At 36.0% G+C, this 19,744-nt stretch overlaps 1 protein-coding gene across 1 annotated transcript; it reads right to left on the bottom strand.

Moving 5' to 3' along the window:
• Nucleotides 1-1,171: 1,171 nt before the first annotated feature.
• LOC121416044 (solute carrier family 22 member 21-like) lies at nt 1,172-15,925 on the bottom strand. The gene is made up of 9 exons (XM_041609482.1): nt 15,141-15,925; nt 12,068-12,298; nt 11,426-11,622; nt 10,561-10,977; nt 5,432-5,566; nt 4,549-4,634; nt 3,120-3,240; nt 2,761-2,833; nt 1,172-1,486 (listed from the first exon to the last, which is right to left on the bottom strand). The coding sequence occupies exons 1-9, from the start codon at nt 15,504-15,506 to the stop codon at nt 1,268-1,270; spliced, it is 1,845 nt and encodes a 614-aa protein (XP_041465416.1). The 5' UTR covers nt 15,507-15,925; the 3' UTR covers nt 1,172-1,267.
• Nucleotides 15,926-19,744: the final 3,819 nt, after the last annotated feature.

Here is a 19,744-nt window from a genome sequence, read left to right as displayed (position 1 = left end):
ATCATTATTAATATCAATATTATTATTATCATTACAATCATCATTGTTATTATTTCATTCAGCATAGAAATATAAAAATACAATAACAGATGAAGAAGTGATTTATTCTACCTTCTCTACAATAGGCCTATTCATTTTTTGTTCTTTTAGAACAAAGAAAAATGTAATCGTATCCATCACCTTGCACTAGCTGGTCCTGTTTGTATAACATCTACAAGATTACGTATCAAATTAAACACAAAATAAAAGCCCTATTTGATTTAATTAGCATTTTTATAAATCGTGTTTATTCATACATGAACATATGTCATTTTCATATACAGTTCTTTGATCATACAACATTCCACATTTGTGCTTCAATAGGGATTCTGGCTTATTCACTCAGGATTTTGATCGAGGACATATTTATACAGTATAATATGCTGAATTTCAATCGGCGTTACTTATTTTGGAATGTGTTCTTACAAAATTCAAGTGAACATTTGCTCCATTTACATTTGTCTACAACAATCAATTCCTGTTCAGGTGAATAAAATCAAATTGAATATCAAAATCGCGATTCAAATGAAAGTATAACACTTCATCTATCAAAAGTTTGAATGATCAAGACAGTTATGATCATTAAACAAGACAATGAAGTCATCAACATCATCAAAAGTTTTTCTTTACATGACATGAGGAATGGCGATGCGAATGCACTTGCGGGATTCTTCCGTGAAAGACGCAGAACTGAGATTACGAAGGTGCATAAAAATAATGATGGTTTCTGCAATAGATATTTACATATATATATTGTTTATTCATAATTGTAAAATTCAAATAAAACAATCAAGCTATTACTGTCAGTATCAGTATATTCAATGATGATTATCAAGGATCTGTATCTTTGTATTCTGACCCTTCTCACCATAAACAATAATAACAATTTAAACATAAAGTTATCTTCATGGGTGAGAATTAGTACACTGAGTTATGGTCCAAAACCTGCTTAAGTTTTTAGAAATGACATTCGATCACGGATGTTACCTATACGAGTCCGTAACCTTGTAACAAAAATTAGCAAACCGATTCTTTAGGACTATTTTGGTACATCTTCAAATCATTAAACATGTTGAAGGTTCTTTAAAACAAAGAACCCTTCATAGAAAGATTTTTCTGGAGGTTTGTATGTCCATGTTAAAAACGTTTTTTTTATAACTCGCATCTGATTATTAGAGTTTATGGCCAAGCAGATCTCCATGGTTGATGTCTCAACTTATGTTAGAAATCATAACTTTGTGTCATGATCTTCTAAATTGATGTGTCCTGCGAATGGTAGCTTATCAGTAGCACGCTTGGTCCCCACCTTGCGATGTAGATCTTCACCATCCTGTATGGTCTGTGGTTGGGTACGACCCAGTGTCTCGGGGAGGGGTAATACGCTTACCCCAGCCAGGATCGAGAGAGAACCAAAGATAGTCATTGGTAACCAATACTGGTAGTCTCCCTAGGGTGAAACGGGTGAAAAGGGGCAAGGGAATGAATGTGACGTACATTGACATAATATTGGAAGAACACCTATGAAGAGTTTGTTTGCAAAAGGGGTTAAATCCACTTCAGACCATTCCGAGAAAAATCATGTTTTCTTTCGTATGTAAGTTCCTATATCAAAACGCTCCCTACCCATAAAACAGAAACGGGTGCATTATATCAACCATAACCAGAATCTGACAAGGGCCCATGGCAGCGGATTTTCCAAAGGGGGGCAATTTTTTTGGAGGATATTTCGTCCGTGCAAAAAAATTGACAAGCAAAAAAAAGGTCTTTAACCACTAGCCACAAGAATTTCGTACCAGAAAAAAAATTTGACAAGGAAAAAAAAGGTCTTCAAAGACAAGCCAAAAGGATTTCGTACCAGAAAAAATATTGACATGCCAAAAAAAAGGGTCTTAAGGTCTTCAACCACAAATAAAGGAATTAGTACCAGAAAAGATTGACAAGCAAAAAAAAAAGATCTTCAATTTCAAAACAGGAGGCACACGTCTGTTTTCATTGCATTTTTACATTACAAATTAATTTTGCTTCTCAAAACTCGTCAGGGGTACGTCCTCTGCATCAGCTGTGACTCGTCATCAAAATTAAAAAGATAAATGTAACCAAAATGACCTACATTCTTTTTTTTGGCTTGTCAAATTCATCAGGATCAACATAACCTTTATTTTGAATTGAAAACCTTTTCTTTCTTTCTTTTTTTTTTGCTTGTCAAATTCACATCAGCACCTCCTGTAAAAAAAATCGTTCCCAAGGCCCTGCAAAGGCCGCTACTATTGTTTACATCGAAGGTAACTAATCACAAAGAATATTCATAATAAACAAAGAGGGTTGCTTTCAGAATTATTAGCAGGGTGGATATTCATGATGAAGAGAGCGAGTAGTGAGTCGTAATCAAAGAGGGTTTCATTCATACAGAATGAATGTTAAATGTCATATTGCCGTCATTTTTTTTCTTTATTGTGATAAGAACAAAAGGGAGGGCAAAGAAATGAAAATAAGAGGAAAAGGTGTGATATTTTCCGAATGTCATGCCAAAATCTATGATGGAATCAGAAAAAGCATTAGATTTTGCATTTTGAAATAGTCAAAATATTTATCGTTCGCGATTTTATTTTTGCCCCATGATCTATGGTCTATACCCCTCAAAATGTTTGGCTCATTACTCCACTGATAACACACTGTAAAAATCCCATGTTATTTTAGATTATTTAAAAAAACGAGACTTACGAGCGCTAACAATAAAGGAGCAACGATGCCGCCAACTCGAGATGAAAATGACGAAACACCCAATCCAAGATTCCTATAAGATACAAAAAAAAATCAGAGGTAAATTCAACTTCTGACAGAATAGAATGAAGATGGATACTGTCAATATAGATAATAAATAATAGTAAGCATGATAAGTTAAATCAGTGGCGATGTGAAATCATCAGCTCATTTATTACAACTTTTCAATTGGCGGCAAAGAACACAACGGTTTCAATGAAGCACTGCAAAACTCTAAAATTAGGTATTTTCTTTGAATTAATTCATTATCTAGGAATCTATTCATTTTTATCACAGGTGCCTTTCCACTCCTTCATTACCTGATAACTGTAGGAAATAACTCTGATGCATAAAGGAATACAATGGCGTACGAGGCTGATATACAAAATTTGCCAACCATCGCTACGGTCACAATAACAGGCGACAGATCTGTACCGCCATCTGAAAAAACATAATAAAGAATTGAAATAGCAGAGTGATGAAACGATGCAGCGAGATCAGAGTGGATTTATTTCAGTTTTGTAAAGTCCTATTTCACAGAATGGAATTATCCTCAATTTCTTATTTGTATTTCTCGGGTCAGTTCAAGAAGCACCCAATATGCTAACAGACTGAAAATATTCCGTATGATAATTTGAATTTGTATCCTTTTTTGTCATTAGCACCTAGGGAGCGTTTCATCGACATTTTCATCCGACAAGTGGACAGATCTGACAACTTTCCTTGATTGGCTGAGGGGCACAGTTCATATGGCAACTGTCGGATAAACCCTGACTTGTCAGGTCCGACAACCCCTTTCATGAATCGCTCCCCTGATGCCCTAGTGAGATTTAAAATCCTTTTCATTAACTCAAACTGCAAATTATGATTGAAAAATTAACTAATATTCACAATATTTTTGTCTTACAAAAGGCTTTACAATAAATGATTCAACTTATTGAGATATTCTAAAATTGTCAATAAAAATCATAAATAAAAACGTAATGTTGTCATATCCCGTTTGGGGGAAAATGATCCGGAATTCTGTTTTTTTTTCTCACATTCTGTTTGTTTTGTTTACATTTTGTTGCTTTATACCTTAGTAACATGTGTTCTATACGGCAGTCGTACGGCGAGTCGAAAACAGCCGTTTTAACATTTTTTTTTTGTAATAGCTACATAATTGGTATGAATTATAATTAATAGAACGGCTGTCTTCGAATCGCCATACGGCCGCCGTATTTAAGTAAATGTGATGAGGTATAAATAACACGCTTTACAGGACCATCTTATGCCCACAAAATACTGGTCAGATTGTGTATCGTGGAACCGTTACACCCGTTCTTCTTTGCAATGGAATCTTCAGAAGTTACCCAAATGCCATCCTATGCTCTTAGTTATCAGACTAGCAAACTTTTTTTCGTAAAGTATCAATTTTCATGCAGTCATGATTGCATAAATATCGACAATAATTTTGAAGACAATGTTCAATCAGTTTTATCATGGACCTACGTATACATGGTAAAGTAGATCCATGGTTGTATTATTCCATTTTTTCATAATAAAACTTTTTATTCTTGAAAGACACGTCTCGTTTTTACAACATTAATTCACCATGAAATAAGCCAAATCCTTAATCAAAACTGTTTGGTCATTAATATGCTATTCAAAAACTTCTCTGTAACAGTTGGTTGCCATTTAGTTCCTGCATATTCTGCATCTTTGATATAAGGCCTATGAAATAAATGGAAAGTTTTTTTCTGTTAATACCTGTTTGAGTAGGAATAAACTCTGTTGTTATACAGGCTATTCCACCGATTATATGACAAGCACACAAAGAAGCACGTCTGCCAATCCTGTAAGGTATAACAACATTGTAATCTTCAGGATTAGACGAACGACTTCAAAATGATTTTACTAACAAAAAAATAATGGATACAAATAATAAAGAAAGAAAGAAAAACAGATTGGAAAATAGAAAAACAACAAAATCAAAAAGAAAGAAAAGGGAAAAAGAAAATTGATAAGAAAATTAATGGGGAAGGAAGAAAGAAGAAAAAATATTAATACAGGTAATGAACAAGGAAATAAAGAGAGATGAATGACGAATGAAAGAGATGACAGAAGAAATAAACGAAGAGACGGGGAATTAAATCTATAAAAAAAGAAAAAAAAAGAAGTAGAGCAAGAAAGGAATAAGAAAATGTAAGATAAACAAAATGGAATAAAAAGAATTGACAATAAACAGAACGAGCGACATGGCAGATGGAGCTTATATAAGTGGACAGGGAATAGGAGAATATTATTTTTAAAAAATTGATATTTTTAATGAACAAATTCAATAAACATGATAAATCATTTCTCATTCAATATATTGACATTACAATAGCAAAATTGTTATGTTTTGTTGCGTTTTAGTGTACCCTTCAGTTGACATGGACAGTAAGTTGTCGGAGCAATTAGAACGTTAAAAACAAGGTGGTAAAAAATAGTAGTCCTATATTAGAGTTTGATATCTGGTAAAATCTATATGATCATAATTTGAATATAAATGTGTGCCGAGCTCCGTTGAATTTTTCATACTTAATTTTAAATCTTATCCAAAAGCTGTCAGAAATTTGTTTAAACCGCTATTCTAAATCAAACTACATACCATTTGACAAGACCAGCTGCAACGAAATAGGCGGGAACCTCGACAGCTCCACTAATGAAGAAATTAAGATAAGGATCGCCTGCTAGACTATCTGTGTTCAGTGACAGTCCATAGTAGATAACGCTATTTACAAACCTGAATAATATCATATGAAAACAATATTGATCGTGATTTTATTTCCGTAGGTCGCATAATGTGTATTTAAACTAAGCTTCTTTCCGTTCAACTGACGAAACTGCCATACTCCCTGGAGAAAAATCTCAATATATTGACCATGTTGACACCCGCATACATTCGTAATTCCGAAGCTTCGGTTATTTCGAAGGTTCGTCAATCCGAAAACGAAATAAGGTTCGTAATTCCGAAGGTTCGTCAATCCGAAAACGAAATAAGGTTCGTAATTCCGAAGGTTCGTTAATCCGAAAACAAAATGAGCTTCGTAATTCCGAAGGTTCGTCAATCCAAAAACGAATGAGGTTCGTTAATCCAAAAACGAAATAAGGTTCGTAATTCCGAAGGTTCGTTAATCCGAAAACGAAATGAGGTTCGTTAATCCGAAAATTATATAAGGTTCGTATTTCCGAAAATGAAAATTATTCATTTTGGTAACAAAAACGGTGTCATTACAAGATTACACGATATTATGCAATGATAGTAATAACGATCGATGATACATGCGTGTGTTGTGGCCAAAAGCATGTATTTCATTAAGAATAGGCGCCCTGATCAAGCATAGGCTAATTTCGATTTTATCTGAGCAATTACTGCCTAAGCAAATGGTTTAAAGATGCAGGGAATCAAGTGTGTTGGTCGCGCGCGGGTAACCTCTAGATAAAAGGATTTGTATTGGAGGGGATGTCATTTTTAATAAAAGCTTCTGCTGGTAATAAAAATAAAAGTAATGCTATAATAATGATCCTTGTGAGATGTTGAAAGCGCGAATCGCAATCTCAAACTAGTGGACATTTCATGTAACAAGACGTGAGCTTAAACATTCTGAGCTTTTTATGTAATTGTGAGAAAGATGTGTATCTTTTTAAAGAATTAACTCGAGGGCGAGCTGTAATTTGTTTATATACTGACCTGAAAGTAATCTTTTAAGAATGAATCGAATATATATCTCACGAACTAAACAATGAGAGCGCGAACCGCAAGCTTAAAATTTGTGATATTCCAACCTGAAAACTGGACATTTTATACTTTTTTTAACCAGGAATAGAATGAGTCCCTCAATAAACAATACTTGATGCGAGCGAGAAACGTGAGCCAAATTTTTCCGATTTTCCAACCTGAAAACTGGACATTCTAGGCATTCTTGTAAAAAAAATAATAGCTGGGAGAACAGTTTTCAGAACTGAAGTGGCTTCCCTGGGTAAATAATAACTATATCATTATTATCATTCTAGGCCTACATGAAATTTCCAAAAGGTTGAGCACGTGATTCGCTCGCAACATCTCACAAGGATGCCCTTTTAACAGTAATTGACCAAAAAGGCGAATTTTACATCTTCAGATTTGATTCCCCCCCTCCCCCACCGCTTGCTCGCTACGCTCGCAGAAATGAAACGTAAATAAATAACTTATCAATCAGTGATCACTTTAAAATTTTTGCTCAATTCAATTACTACAAAACACACAACCTCTTTACACAGATGATAATCTCATGGTGAAAATATCCGTTTGCACCAAATTGCCCCTATTGGCCCTTTTTTGGCTTTGCCCCCCCCCCCCCCAAAGAAAAATACGTTCCGCCGCCACTGGTTGAAACACGCATCGTCTTCATGGCTAACTGCAAAAAGTTCTTAAAATGTCCCCTTTAGATCAGGTCAGAGCTTTAAAATTCCTGTTCGTGCTTCTTGCTCGCAGTTATTATCTAAATTTAGTTACATAGGCATCTCGTTTTGAAGATCACAAGCATATTGCCCATCATTTAAAAAAATATAGCTCGCGCTCGCATTATTTAAAAAGGGTTTATCATGTTATTGCATATTTACTTTATTTTATAAGTATAAAGCTAATTATTGACTGTTATAGGACTACCCTTTCAAAGAAACAAACAAAAATCAACTTTAAGCTGCCGATCGAGGAAAATAAGGCTGAAAAAAAATTACCCCCCCCCCTATTTGACGAAAGTTGGATCCGCCGGGAGGGAGGCAGGGGGCACTTGCACCCAAAAAATGAAATAAAAAACAGAGAAATGAACATTTTCCAAAATGGGAAAGTTCCTTTTTCAAAAATGAACATGCCGTTTTTCACGTTTTTTCGAAATAAAATACTCTTTTTACAGTATACAAGTTAAGTTAAGTTTTCAGGCTGGAATATTGCAAATTTTCAGCTTGCGCTTCGCACTCTCATTCGATTGGTGAAATATGCATCCTAGAGAGGTCACTAAATGCTTTCTTTAACAGGTTCCTTTTCTGGTCAGTATGTTTAAGCTCGCGTTTTGCGCTCGTGTTAATTTATTGAATTTATTGAAATACCCTAAAGTTATAGCTTGTGATTCACGCTCGCAACACCTCGCAATAATGCCATTTCAAGAATAGTTGACCCCAAAAAACGTTTTACAACTTCACCTTTGAATTTGTTTTACCAAGCCGCTCGCTCATTATACTCTCTCCCGAAAAATAAAGCCCAAATATACATTTTGCCATTATAGAAAGTCACTTCAAAAAAGTTTTTTCTCTAATTAATCATTATCAAACACACAATGACTTCAAGCAGATGATAATCTTAAGGTGAAAATATCACCAAAGTGCCCATTTTGACGTATGAGTTTCATATTTTGGCCTTACCCCCAAACGAAAATTCGTTCGGCCGCCCTTGCCTTCCCATCCTCATAACAATTGAACGTCAACAGCGTCCCCCGCTTCCCCCTTGCCTCTGCCTCTGCTTTCCCGGTTTTCATTTTTCGGATCAACGAACCTTATTTTGTTTTCGGATTAACGAACCTTATTTCGTTTTCGGATTAACGAACCTTCGGGAAAACGAACCTTATTTCGTTTTCGGATTAACGAACCTTCGGAACAACGAACCTTATTTCGTTTTCGGATTAACGAACCTTCGGAACAACGAACCTTATTTCGTTTTCGGATTAACGAACCTTCGGGAAAACGAACCTTATTTCGTTTTCGGATTATCGAACCTTCGGAATAACGAACCGTCGGAATAACGCCACAAATGTTCGGATTAACGAACCCTTTTTCGTTTTCGGATTAACGAACATCGAGGTATAGGCAATTTACGTGTTTCGGAATTACGAACCTTCGGAATAAAGAACCTTCGGAATTACGAAGTGTAACCGTTCGTGTTAATTGCTGTTTCAAGCTTTGACTAAATCGTTGACTAAAGTGTATTCTTATCTTGTCTCATTAGTCACCCTTTATTTTCTTACCTCTTTCCAATTTTAAGGTAATCACGTTAGAATGTTGACCAGCGTAACTTTACCCAAGCCTGGATTAACTTAATTTGTTTATACTTTTTAAAGGTCGAATATCCAGAAAGTGGGTTAATACAGTAAAAAAAATCTATTATGATATCATACAGGGGCGGAGTAGCGAAATTAAAAGTAGGTGGTTCAGGAAAAAGGGGCACCTTTTCTTTTGAAAAGGGCACTGTCTTAAAACAGAGAAAAAAATGACTTATGTACACCACTCACATGGCTTAAGAAACTGAAGATACGTAACCTTCTTACAGCTTCCCTTTCTCGTATCAATATCAATCCCCTTTTTTACCCAAGAAAAGTTCCCCTCAAGAACGTATTCTATGCCCCTTTCACCTGAGAAGGACCCGTGTGCCCTTTCTTGCTTCAATGCCCCTTTTTTACCCAAGGAAAGTGACCCTTACGAACGTGTTCTGTGCCCCTTTCACCTGAGAATGTTACAATCATTGGTGAATTTCATTTCAAAAGAAAAGAACCAAAAGAGGCAAATCATATTTTGAAAAGGGGTTACACTTGCAGAGCAGTAGAAGGAAGCAGAACTCTAAATAAAGAAACCAGAAGGTTATCGGGTACGAAAATGTGTTTTTAGGGTCAACTTATCTTATATGAAGAACAGGTGCCTATGATAAGGCAAGGACTCACATTAACACATACCACGGGTCTTCATCTCTGGTGAAAGGGCCATAGAACATCTTCGTGAGGGACACTTTTCTTTGGTAAAAACAGGCACTGGTTCGAGAAAGGGCACATACTAGAAGGCAAGGGGGACTTGCTAACACATATAACGGGTCCTTCTGAGGTAAGAGGGGCACAGAACACTTTTTGTAAAAATTGGCACTTGTACGAGAAAAGGTACTTGGTAACACCTGAAACGGGTCCTTCTCAGGAGAAAGGGGCACAGTGCACACTCCTAATCTTTTGATGAGGGGCATTTTTCTGGCATGAAAAAGGCACATTTTCATTGCTTCAAAAAGTGGGGGCACTATGTCCTGCCCCCTCCCCAAGGATCGCCGCCCTGTTATCATAACTTCAGAATACTTATTTCTTATTTTCATATTCCAAATTAATTCAGAAGATTTAGCTCACATAATTATGATATTGGTCATAGTAATTCAAGACAGACGGTCATTCAAAATCTTAAAGATTCTTCCACCGCCAACGCGGTACCTGAAATCCTTAAGCGGAGAAGAAAATGATGGTCAAACTATTTTGTTTTTATGACAATTTAGAAATTGTCAATCTGTTATTGTCTACAAACATATGATGTAAAACATCTCCAAACCTCATTTCTTTTGCAGTACTGACGCACATGGCCAGGGATAACTAATTTAAATAAAGTGGAAAAGAATACGTCTTTGATGAAGACAAAGCTTTTTAGGGCAGGTGATGAAACGTTTTTCATTCACAGTGCAATTTATTACAAAATTTTGGAGCTGTAAACTTAAAACGATGATTTGAAGATCTATTCAAATATATTTTGCATGGACAGCTATAGGGGCGACGGAAAGATAATGATTCTAGGGACATGCGTTTAGTCTTTGTCCTAAATAGTATAATCATATATGTATCTAAATCACATTCACCTGAAATACGAAGGACAGGCTGCTTCTGAGCAATCTCACATCTAATTCTTTGGATTGCACATTTAGTATGCAGCTTTAACACGTCGTAATAAACTTCACATGCTTACCACACAAACACCATGATGAGAGTCAGCTTCCTCAGGTTTCGCGTCCGGACCAAATCAATGACTGTGTATCTCTTCTCCTCACCAAATAGGGCGCCACCATCTGCAAGCGCGTCCATGCTACTTATACTGTACCCCTCCACCAGAGTAAGTGTCTTTGTATCACCATTGGTGAGGTCATAGAGATCAGGATCCGATGATACAGAAACCTGTCTGAGCTTTGCATTGACTTTAGTCCGTCTAGACAAGGTCCAGATATCGTAGTTGCTCGAGTCTTTGGTCCAGGTGTTGGTCTGGTACTGGGAGAGGATGGGTGAGGGCATTTCCTTGCCATTAAATTTGGCGATCCTCTGGAGGTTTGCTTCGGCTTGTTCAACTTTCCCGCGGGACAATAGCCATCTGGTCGATTCTGGGATTATTCTATTCATAAAACAATAGTAGTTCGAAGTTCACCAAGTAGTTATTTTTTAGATAATATAATCATTCAGAGAATAATTGTAATGAAATGATCGGCATAGCTCTTATAGCCTTAAAACGAGCGTTTCCTGAGTTTATGCAGTCAAAATGTAAATACCACAAACATAAAAAAAATGAGAGAATATAATCGAGGCTGTAGATCCGCTATCATTTATATTCTGTGTGAGGGTTTGTTACTAAAGCTGACCTAAGCTACACTGCCATTTGAGTCTAAATAGCAATTTTAAGGCATAAAAAAATTATTGATCGCATCATTCAATCCCGGATACACACTTACACATAACAAAGTAATTGTCGAATGGAAATACTCTTCTGATCAGAATATAATTGTATTACATTGTCTGAAATATAAGTAGTTGTCTATTTCCATGTCCAACACTGAAGCACTTACATTATGATGAAGATGGTTAATACGTTGGGCAAGGAGATGGCGAGTTGTAGATAGACCCAATCCTTGAGGAGGAATGCCAAACCTGGTAGTGACATAATCCCTGATGCCCAAAATATAGTTAGAAGAATACCCGCTGGTCCACGCTTACTCGGTGTAAACATCTCAGTTACCATCACGTAAGATGTTAAATCGATACCCTGAGAAATAACGGAAATTATAATGATGATAATGATAATTTTTCTATTATACTATTGTTACTATTATCATTATAATTGCTCTTATTATCATTATCATCATTATAGTTATTATTTTATTATCATTCTTAATCACTATAATCATCATTATTATTATTAATATTACTATAAGTATTATTTAATATCATTAACATTATCATCATCGTAATCATTATTTCATTTCATTTTGTATGGAGTTGTCATTATATAAGCCTGTATACATGGTATAGATTAAAGATCAAAGACCCAATACGTTCATCGTCCGTGTATGGGAGGGGTGTATAAGAAAGAATCGGCATCCAGTGGCATTAAATTAACATTACACAATAAAGAAGAACAGGTATTTAACAACGAACAATCTTCCATTTTCCTCAGTCCCTTTGCTTAGAGAATATGAACGGTGCCATACCTGTTCGAAAACACCGACGAAGAATCGGAGGGCGACAAAGGTCCAGTAGTTTGGGGAGAAAGCGACGGCGACACCGAAAGCGATTTGGGCCCAGATGGAAATAAACCATATCGGCTTCCTTCCAAAACGATCAGAGAGCTGTCCAAACATTAATGATCCGACCATAACCCCACCCATGAAGATGGAAGTAGAAAGATCCACTTTGTCTTTGTCATTGCAAACCAGATCCCACTAAAAAAAAACATTAAAGATCAACAAATAATAATAGGAATGGTGGGACTAATCGACAAGAACAACTGATATTTGTTTCAATCAAATTTGTTACAAGAATTCAATTTTTTTTCGATTCTCCTTTCAAATGAAATGCCGTGATTAGACAAAGCGTGAAATGAATCCGACTTTTAGGATAAAAACTTGTTGCAATACGACGAAAATGAAATTTCTTCAACTTAGGGCGTACACATTTTTTATTAGGGGACGGATAAACTTTACTCATATCCCTTATATTTATATTGGATTGTTCCATTCCAAAATGAGCACTATGGACTTCAAATGAGAATAAGTGAATTTGCATTAGAGGGAAGGTGCAGGCTGGAAATATCTATATCTCAATAAAAATAGAGAAAAATTCATAAAGGAAAATTCTGAAAATTCGTTCAAAATCGGATAACAAATGACACAGTTATTGAATTTAAAAGATTGTATTTTTCCGGTAAAACAGCTCTAGGCATGTCTTTATGAATATTCATTAGGTGGGCTGATGATTTCATATTCCCACTTTTTTTGTATTTTATTGTATAAAATTAGGTTTCTTCAAAAAATTTCTACCAATAACTAAAACAATTAGATTGACAACTGATTCAGTGCATTACTTCTTTATTGCCACAACCCATTTCATCATAATGGAGACACATCATTTTCATGTATGAAAAAATGAATAATGATTTCAGGTAATAACATAAGAAAAAGGAAAGTGGGGTTGTGACATAGGCCTAAATATTCATGATGATGATGTGCAGATTATACCTGTTTTCACAAAATATTGATAAACTTTAAAATTCAATAAAATCGTTACTTCTTGTTCGATTTTGATGGAATTTTCAGCATTTTGCTCTGTGAATTTTACTTTATTTATTTAGATATGAATATTTTCAGCCCAGACCATCCCTTTAACGAAGTTCTTTATGATACATGACATGCATGATGAGGAGTATATGTGCAGCAGTTAGGCGCAGTGAGATTTACATACTAGAAATTGATAATAAAAATAGTAATAATAACCTAGTCTTATAAAGCGCATTCGTGAAATCCATATAAAGCGCTTTGCAATGTAGAGCATATACAAACAAAGATGGATCAGAAATTATATTACCAAAAATTAGAAATATCGAGGACATTGTAAATGGGGCTATGTTGAATATGCTTTCCTCATAAGATAAGTCTTTAAATTGGATCTGAACAATGTAATATTTGGTATACAACGAAGGGAAGCTGAAAGAGCATTCCAAAGACGTGAGAAAGAACTTGAAAATTGAAAAGGGTGAAAATTGCACTTATATTGCATCATGATATTAATGACATCAATGAAATAATTTTCTTGTAATTATGTTTCAATCGTATATTTCAATTCCCCCCCCCTTTTTTTTTAACTATTTTTAGGGGCGATGTAGGCATTATGGTTATCACCCCCTTACTGTTTGTATGGAATCAAAAAGGAAAAAAAAAACCTTTAAAAAAGTGTAAGAGGTCGAGATAGGGAAAAGAGAAAATGCGAGTTAGAAAATCCAGAGAACTTTTAACGCCGTTATGTTGCATCTAGTAAAGTTCAAAGCATAAATGTTTTTATTTAATGAGATTCAATGGTCAGAAGATTTATGAGAGGGGCTTTAACTTGCAGAAAATAGCTAATCTTGATTCATAATGTTTCTACTTTTAAAACACCACAGAATATTTAAACCTGCAAACAAATTGTTTGCTATTCACACTATTATGGCACTATATGCCTACTGATTTGAAAGGAATGCACTTTGCACTCAAAAATAACTGCTCTTTATCGACCTTTGATTTTATGTACATTAGCATGACGTCTATTGGATCAATAATGGAATTGCTCTGTAATCAAAATCCAAGTTTAGATTTGCCGTACATTGACCAAAATATCAACCAAATTATATAAGATGGTAACGTTTACAATCCATCACCTTTACTATATCATTGTAGACCCACAGATGTAAGAGAATTTTAGAGCCATTAGATTTGCCATTTACATCAAACTGATATATATATATTGGTAGCACAATCTGATGTACCATCGCACCCACTCCTTTTATTGTATAGTCACAACTCAGTTGAGAATAAGAGTAAGAGGAGGTAGAGAGAGGGGGAGAGGGGGATGGAGAGATGGGGAGGGGGAGCCAGGAGACGAGAGACATAATGAAAGAGAGAGGGGCTGGGAAAGAGTTAGAATAGGAGGTGAGTTGATCGTTGGTGAAAGGACACTACAGTAGAGAGAGAGGAAAATATATATGCGTGGGTTGGATCTAATTTCATTGAAAGTCATAAACTTGTGACCCTGTTTCTATGACAACAGATCAAGATGCATAAATGGAGGTCATGACGAGGGGGCAATCACTGATTCACGTCGATCAAAGGTGACCTGTATTTCATTTTTATTTAAAGGACTCTTTAACGAACAAAAGAGAAAGATTAACTTACCCGATTAGGACTTCGTTTCATTTATTTAGGACTTATATTCATTTAGTTCTATCAATAATAATCAATAAATCTGTATAAAAAAATATGAGCTTCACTCGCAAAATATAGAACTTACCTACGGTGTATATGGTTAATATAAATGGTAATAAGCAGTTCCAAGACAAAATATTACACTAAACTAGTGTAATATTTTGTCTAATATCTTTGCCACTTCCTATCCAATTACACCCATTCCCATCTCTTCCCCTCTCTCTCTCATCCACTTTACCCCCCCCCCCCTCTCTCTCCCCCCCCCCACCCCTTCTCAATTTGAATGCGTTTAACGAGTTAATATTTCATCATCCGTGAATGATCTTACCTCCGTTGCAATCGTTTTCCCATAGAGATCTTCATCATAAACCCATCCATCGATGCACCCCTCCGTTGCATTGCCAGCGGTGAAGTTCACAAATCTCAAACAGCTGGAATTCACCGGACCTTCGCCTTCTGTCTTGCCCTGCTCGACCGGATAGTAATGATTCCAAGGGTCCATGACGACATCTTCACCCGCTGGATCCTCCCCTGGAGGAATGAGACAACGATGCTCGGGAACCGCCCCCAAGAAGGTGATGGCTAGCATATGCCATGACTGTGTGAGTTGCCCGACCAGGCATATGAGCACGTAAATGATGGTCTGATATCGCCCGAAATCGCCCAAGGATTTGAGCGCCTCGTCCAGATCCATGGCATATAGTCCGGCATATAGTTTTTCCCGAATTGTTCGACCGTGCTGACAGTGTCAGGTCGTTTCTCAGGTTATATAAAGGCCAATGATCTATCCGTGGTATCCCTCATAGATATCGCTAGATCACTGTGTAAATATAAAGAAGTACTACCTAAACTTCTGTTCAGTATTCAAGTATGAAGTAAATAACACCCTTGCTTCAAGTGTACTAAGTACAACGACACGATTACAAAAAGAATATAGTTAACGATATACAATTCCTCTCGAAACTAATCTGACAGTCTCTTGGCAATCACTTGCAACCGAAACCAGGAGAAGAACAGTCAGTCCTGCATCAGGAAACGGTTGTCTGTTTATTCTGAGAAGGTATAATCGCCGGGTATAATCGTAATTACATGCGCGGTAAAACAATGTTGAATTAATTACAACTATCAGTCTATTCAAAATTACGAAGTAAATTTCACACGTCCATACACTTTTTTATTCAGCTATTTATATTTTTGATACCATCATTATAGGGCGAAATATTTTGAATAGACAAAATCCTGGAAAACATTAAGTTTTTGCAGAGGGTCGAAAAATAATCTCTTCTATTTTCATTTTTTTTTCCAAATTTGGACGACGATATTTCTTGAGCAGATTGATTGGGCCAATCTTAGTTTTAGGAGAATACAAGTTTGGTTAACTCATGGAGGTCGGATTTTCAGTGGTTGACTGTAGGCATTAAACTACCATGGAATTATTGTTCGGCAGCCAATCAAATTCGAGAATTCCGTTGAAGAAACCATCGGATGACAAAGTTAAAAAATAGTAACTTTTATGCAAAAGGACCTAGATTTTTTTCTTCTTGAATAAAAGTACAATATGCTTGTACAGCGCATATCACTACCCAAAGGCGTCCCTGTGCGTTTAGGAAAATAGACAAAAAAAAGAAGATTTGCTTGAAGCTGTTATGTAGAATGTATCAATTAAAAACCGCTTAAACAAATAAGTTTTGAGACGACTTTTGAGTATAAAGCATGCGGATGCATCCTTAATGAAAGCTGGGATGGTATTCCAAAGTTTAGAGGCAGCGTAACAAAATTACTTCTCCCATAGTATGAATGGGATGAATGAGATCTTGTCGCGATTTACCAAAACATTGATCAAATTCATGCATTATTGATTATGGTCTCAAACATGGTTTAATTTATTGATTGACTTCCTGAAATTTGAAAAATCTTCCATGAATTGAAGACCGAAATCGAAACTAATAATGCTTGACAGCACATAATTTATATACTTACTGTAATAAAGCCTTATTCATTCTTAAGTGGGATATTATACAATGTCAATCATACTGTGTTAATTATTCATCGATAACTGCTGTACATGAAAAGTCCAACGGGGTGTTGGCTTCCATCATGGTCCACATCTCCCGTGATCTTCGTCTATATTGGAATTGTTTTCTATTATTATTATTATTATCATTATCAATATTATTGGTATGAGACTTATCAGATAAAACGAGCCATGACGTCGTCGCTGATCGGGGAGGGGCATTGGTCGAAGAGAATAAGCACTTGACAAATAAGGCTAGCGCGCAGCGCGAGCTGAAAATGTTGATATCCAGACCATAAAACGGACATTTTAGAGAACACTTTTTAAACATTCAAACAAATTATTGTTATTGAAAGCTCGATGACGAAATATGTTGAAATAGGTACCAGGTAAAAATGGCAGAGGTGATAATGGCAGAGGTAAAAATGATAGATGTAAAAATGGTACAGATAAAAATGGCAGAGGTAAAAATTGCGAGGTAAAAATGACAGAGGTAAAAATGGCAGAGGTAAAAATAATCATAAGTGTTTCTTAGGTATCGTTCTATCAACCTGTTTTGAAGGAGAATTTCTTTCTGACAAATGGCTTACTATAAAAAGAGGAAAACCCATCAAAGATTAAGAAAGATATCATGAATTTTCGTTTCTTATCTGTGACGTAATATAAAAGCAGCTGCCCCGTATTTTATGCACCAAAATGTATATTTTTCAATTTCATAATCAGTTGGTCATGATTGCTAAAACAATCTTTCAGGAGCGGATGTGAAATGATTTGTATGTTGATATACTTAAGGTACAATAAAAACCATTTCAATATTTTTCTAAATGACATTTCATTGATATTTTTTATTACACCATATATGGGGAAAAACTGCTTGCAAATTTATTTATTTATTTATTTATTTTATTTCCAGGCGAAATTACTTCACCATTAAAATAGAAAATTCTAATAGCTTTTTGAATCTTTGATGGATTCCCTAAAACCCTCACCAATGTTGTTTTAATTATTTTCTGCTATTTTACAATACACTTGTGTTTATACCAGGGTGAATTTCCCCTTTGATGAATTAATACAATACGTGGGATCCAAAGTGTGCTTCAAATTTGAATATCGGCTAGAGGAGTGATTTGACGTGAGAAGGCCGTGCATGAAAGTCGATGAAAAATAGGAAATACTAACTCAAGTGTTATCAATTCGATGCAGAAGATCTACAGTATGATCGTAAAATGTTACACTTTCCATTAGTTCAACATTATGATTCTAATTGTCTTCTCAGAACATTTTTGTTTAATCTACTGTACATGGAAAGGCTTTTAGATATATATATATATATATTTTTTTGCATTGGGGTTTAAGACTGGTCATTTATTTTATTTTGGTCTGTCATTTTACCGCTGTCATTTATACCTTTACCATTTTTACTGCCATTTTACCACTGCCATTTTTTGCCATTTTTACCTCTGCCATTTTTACCTTTGCCATTTTTACCTCCACCATTTTTACCTTTGCCATTTTTACCTCTGCCATTTTTACCTTTGCCATTTTTACATCCGCCAATTTTACCATTGCCATTTTTTTATCTCTGCCATTTTTACCCATTATGAAAGATTTCTGCCTAAATGAGACAGAAAATCGTGTACAACTCTTGAACGCACACACAGGTCACGGAGTGACCCTGAGTGCAAACAGCTGACTGTGTTACAACCTAGGGGTGATACATTTTCTCAATAGGGGTGATCAAACTCACTGGAGGGACTTCAATTCACTTGTAACAAAGAAATGTGTACTACAGTACTCCTGTTGAATGATCTGATGAAAATTATATGAGTTTCACATTCATTTGAACGGGAGGACAAGATTATTGTATACATCGGGTGCATTATGCATAAATCATACTACCATTGCGACCCCTGCCCGGCCGATGGTTCAGGCATGACGATCCTGAGTGACGTCACCGATATAGACCTCAAATGCCAGGAGAGCCTATTCGACAACTAACTTCATCTAGTAAAAAACACGTATTGAAGATATCCAATGGGAAAATGGCTTTCATTTTCATGACATATACACTCCATTCTTCAATAAATCTTTCACCCCGTCGTTAACTGCCCATTCATTCTCGAGCAGTGGGGGGAATGAATACAGAGTGTCTCAAAATTTGTGTGAAAAAAGGTGCATTTTCCATAGAACTTCTGCCAAAAAGCAGTGCGTAAGGGAAAGATTAGCCCCAAAACACGCATAGATGAGTTAATCAAATGGGATGAATCATAAAAATCAGTGAAATATAGTTTCTCCTGTACTCATTTCTGAATACCCCGACTCGATACGATTAATTGTTCCCCCTCTCCATCAACTTTTAAGAAAAAGGGTGCATATTTTCATAAAAATATCATGTGTTATATCGACGGACGCCCGTGCGTACGAGCAAGAGGAAGCCAAATGTCTCGTATTTTTCATAATGTTGCCATTTTTACCTCTGCCATTTTTACACCGAGCCGTTGAAATATATATTGTCTATTGACTTCAAACTCGCATTGCCTGTTCTATGAGAAACATATCAATTAAAGAGCAAGATAATATCTCATAGAACAGGCAATGTGAGCGGCACGAAGCGTGAGCGAAAATTTCACTATACGTGTATATAGTGACATCTTCCCCTCACTTAACTTATTCACTCGTCTTCTTTTCCTCTCCTTTTTTTCTTCTCTCTTTCCCTTCCTTTTTTTTCTCTCTTTTTTTTTCTTGCTCCCTGAGCCAACAAGCAGTGGGGGACATTTGATATTACGTGCCCCGGCAGCCCCCCCCCCCAGGCTTCCAAAAAGTCCCCCTCACTGATCTATCTCTCCCTATTCGGTAACAATACGCCCTCACAATCCACTAACCGAACAACACAACTAGCCAGGCCAGAGGCCACATCA

Source organism: Lytechinus variegatus, chromosome 5, assembly GCF_018143015.1.
Source record: "Lytechinus variegatus isolate NC3 chromosome 5, Lvar_3.0, whole genome shotgun sequence".
In the NCBI taxonomy this organism is placed as follows: domain Eukaryota; kingdom Metazoa; phylum Echinodermata; class Echinoidea; order Temnopleuroida; family Toxopneustidae; genus Lytechinus; species Lytechinus variegatus.
Note: the sequence above shows the minus strand (reverse complement) of the source record. Positions and strands in the feature narration are given on the sequence as shown.

Bases quoted from the DNA above. Each gene is read 5' to 3' on its own strand.
- LOC121416044 (XM_041609482.1), bottom strand. From the start codon at position 15,506: ATGGATCTGGACGAGGCGCTCAAATCCTTGGGCGATTTCGGGCGATAT. The intron at 11,623-12,067 runs GTATGGCACCGT...GTTATTTCTCAG, and splicing joins TCGTCGGTGTTTTCGAACAG to GGTATCGATTTAACATCTTA. The intron at 10,978-11,425 runs GTAAGTGCTTCA...TTTTATGAATAG, and splicing joins TTAACCATCTTCATCATAAT to AATAATCCCAGAATCGACCA.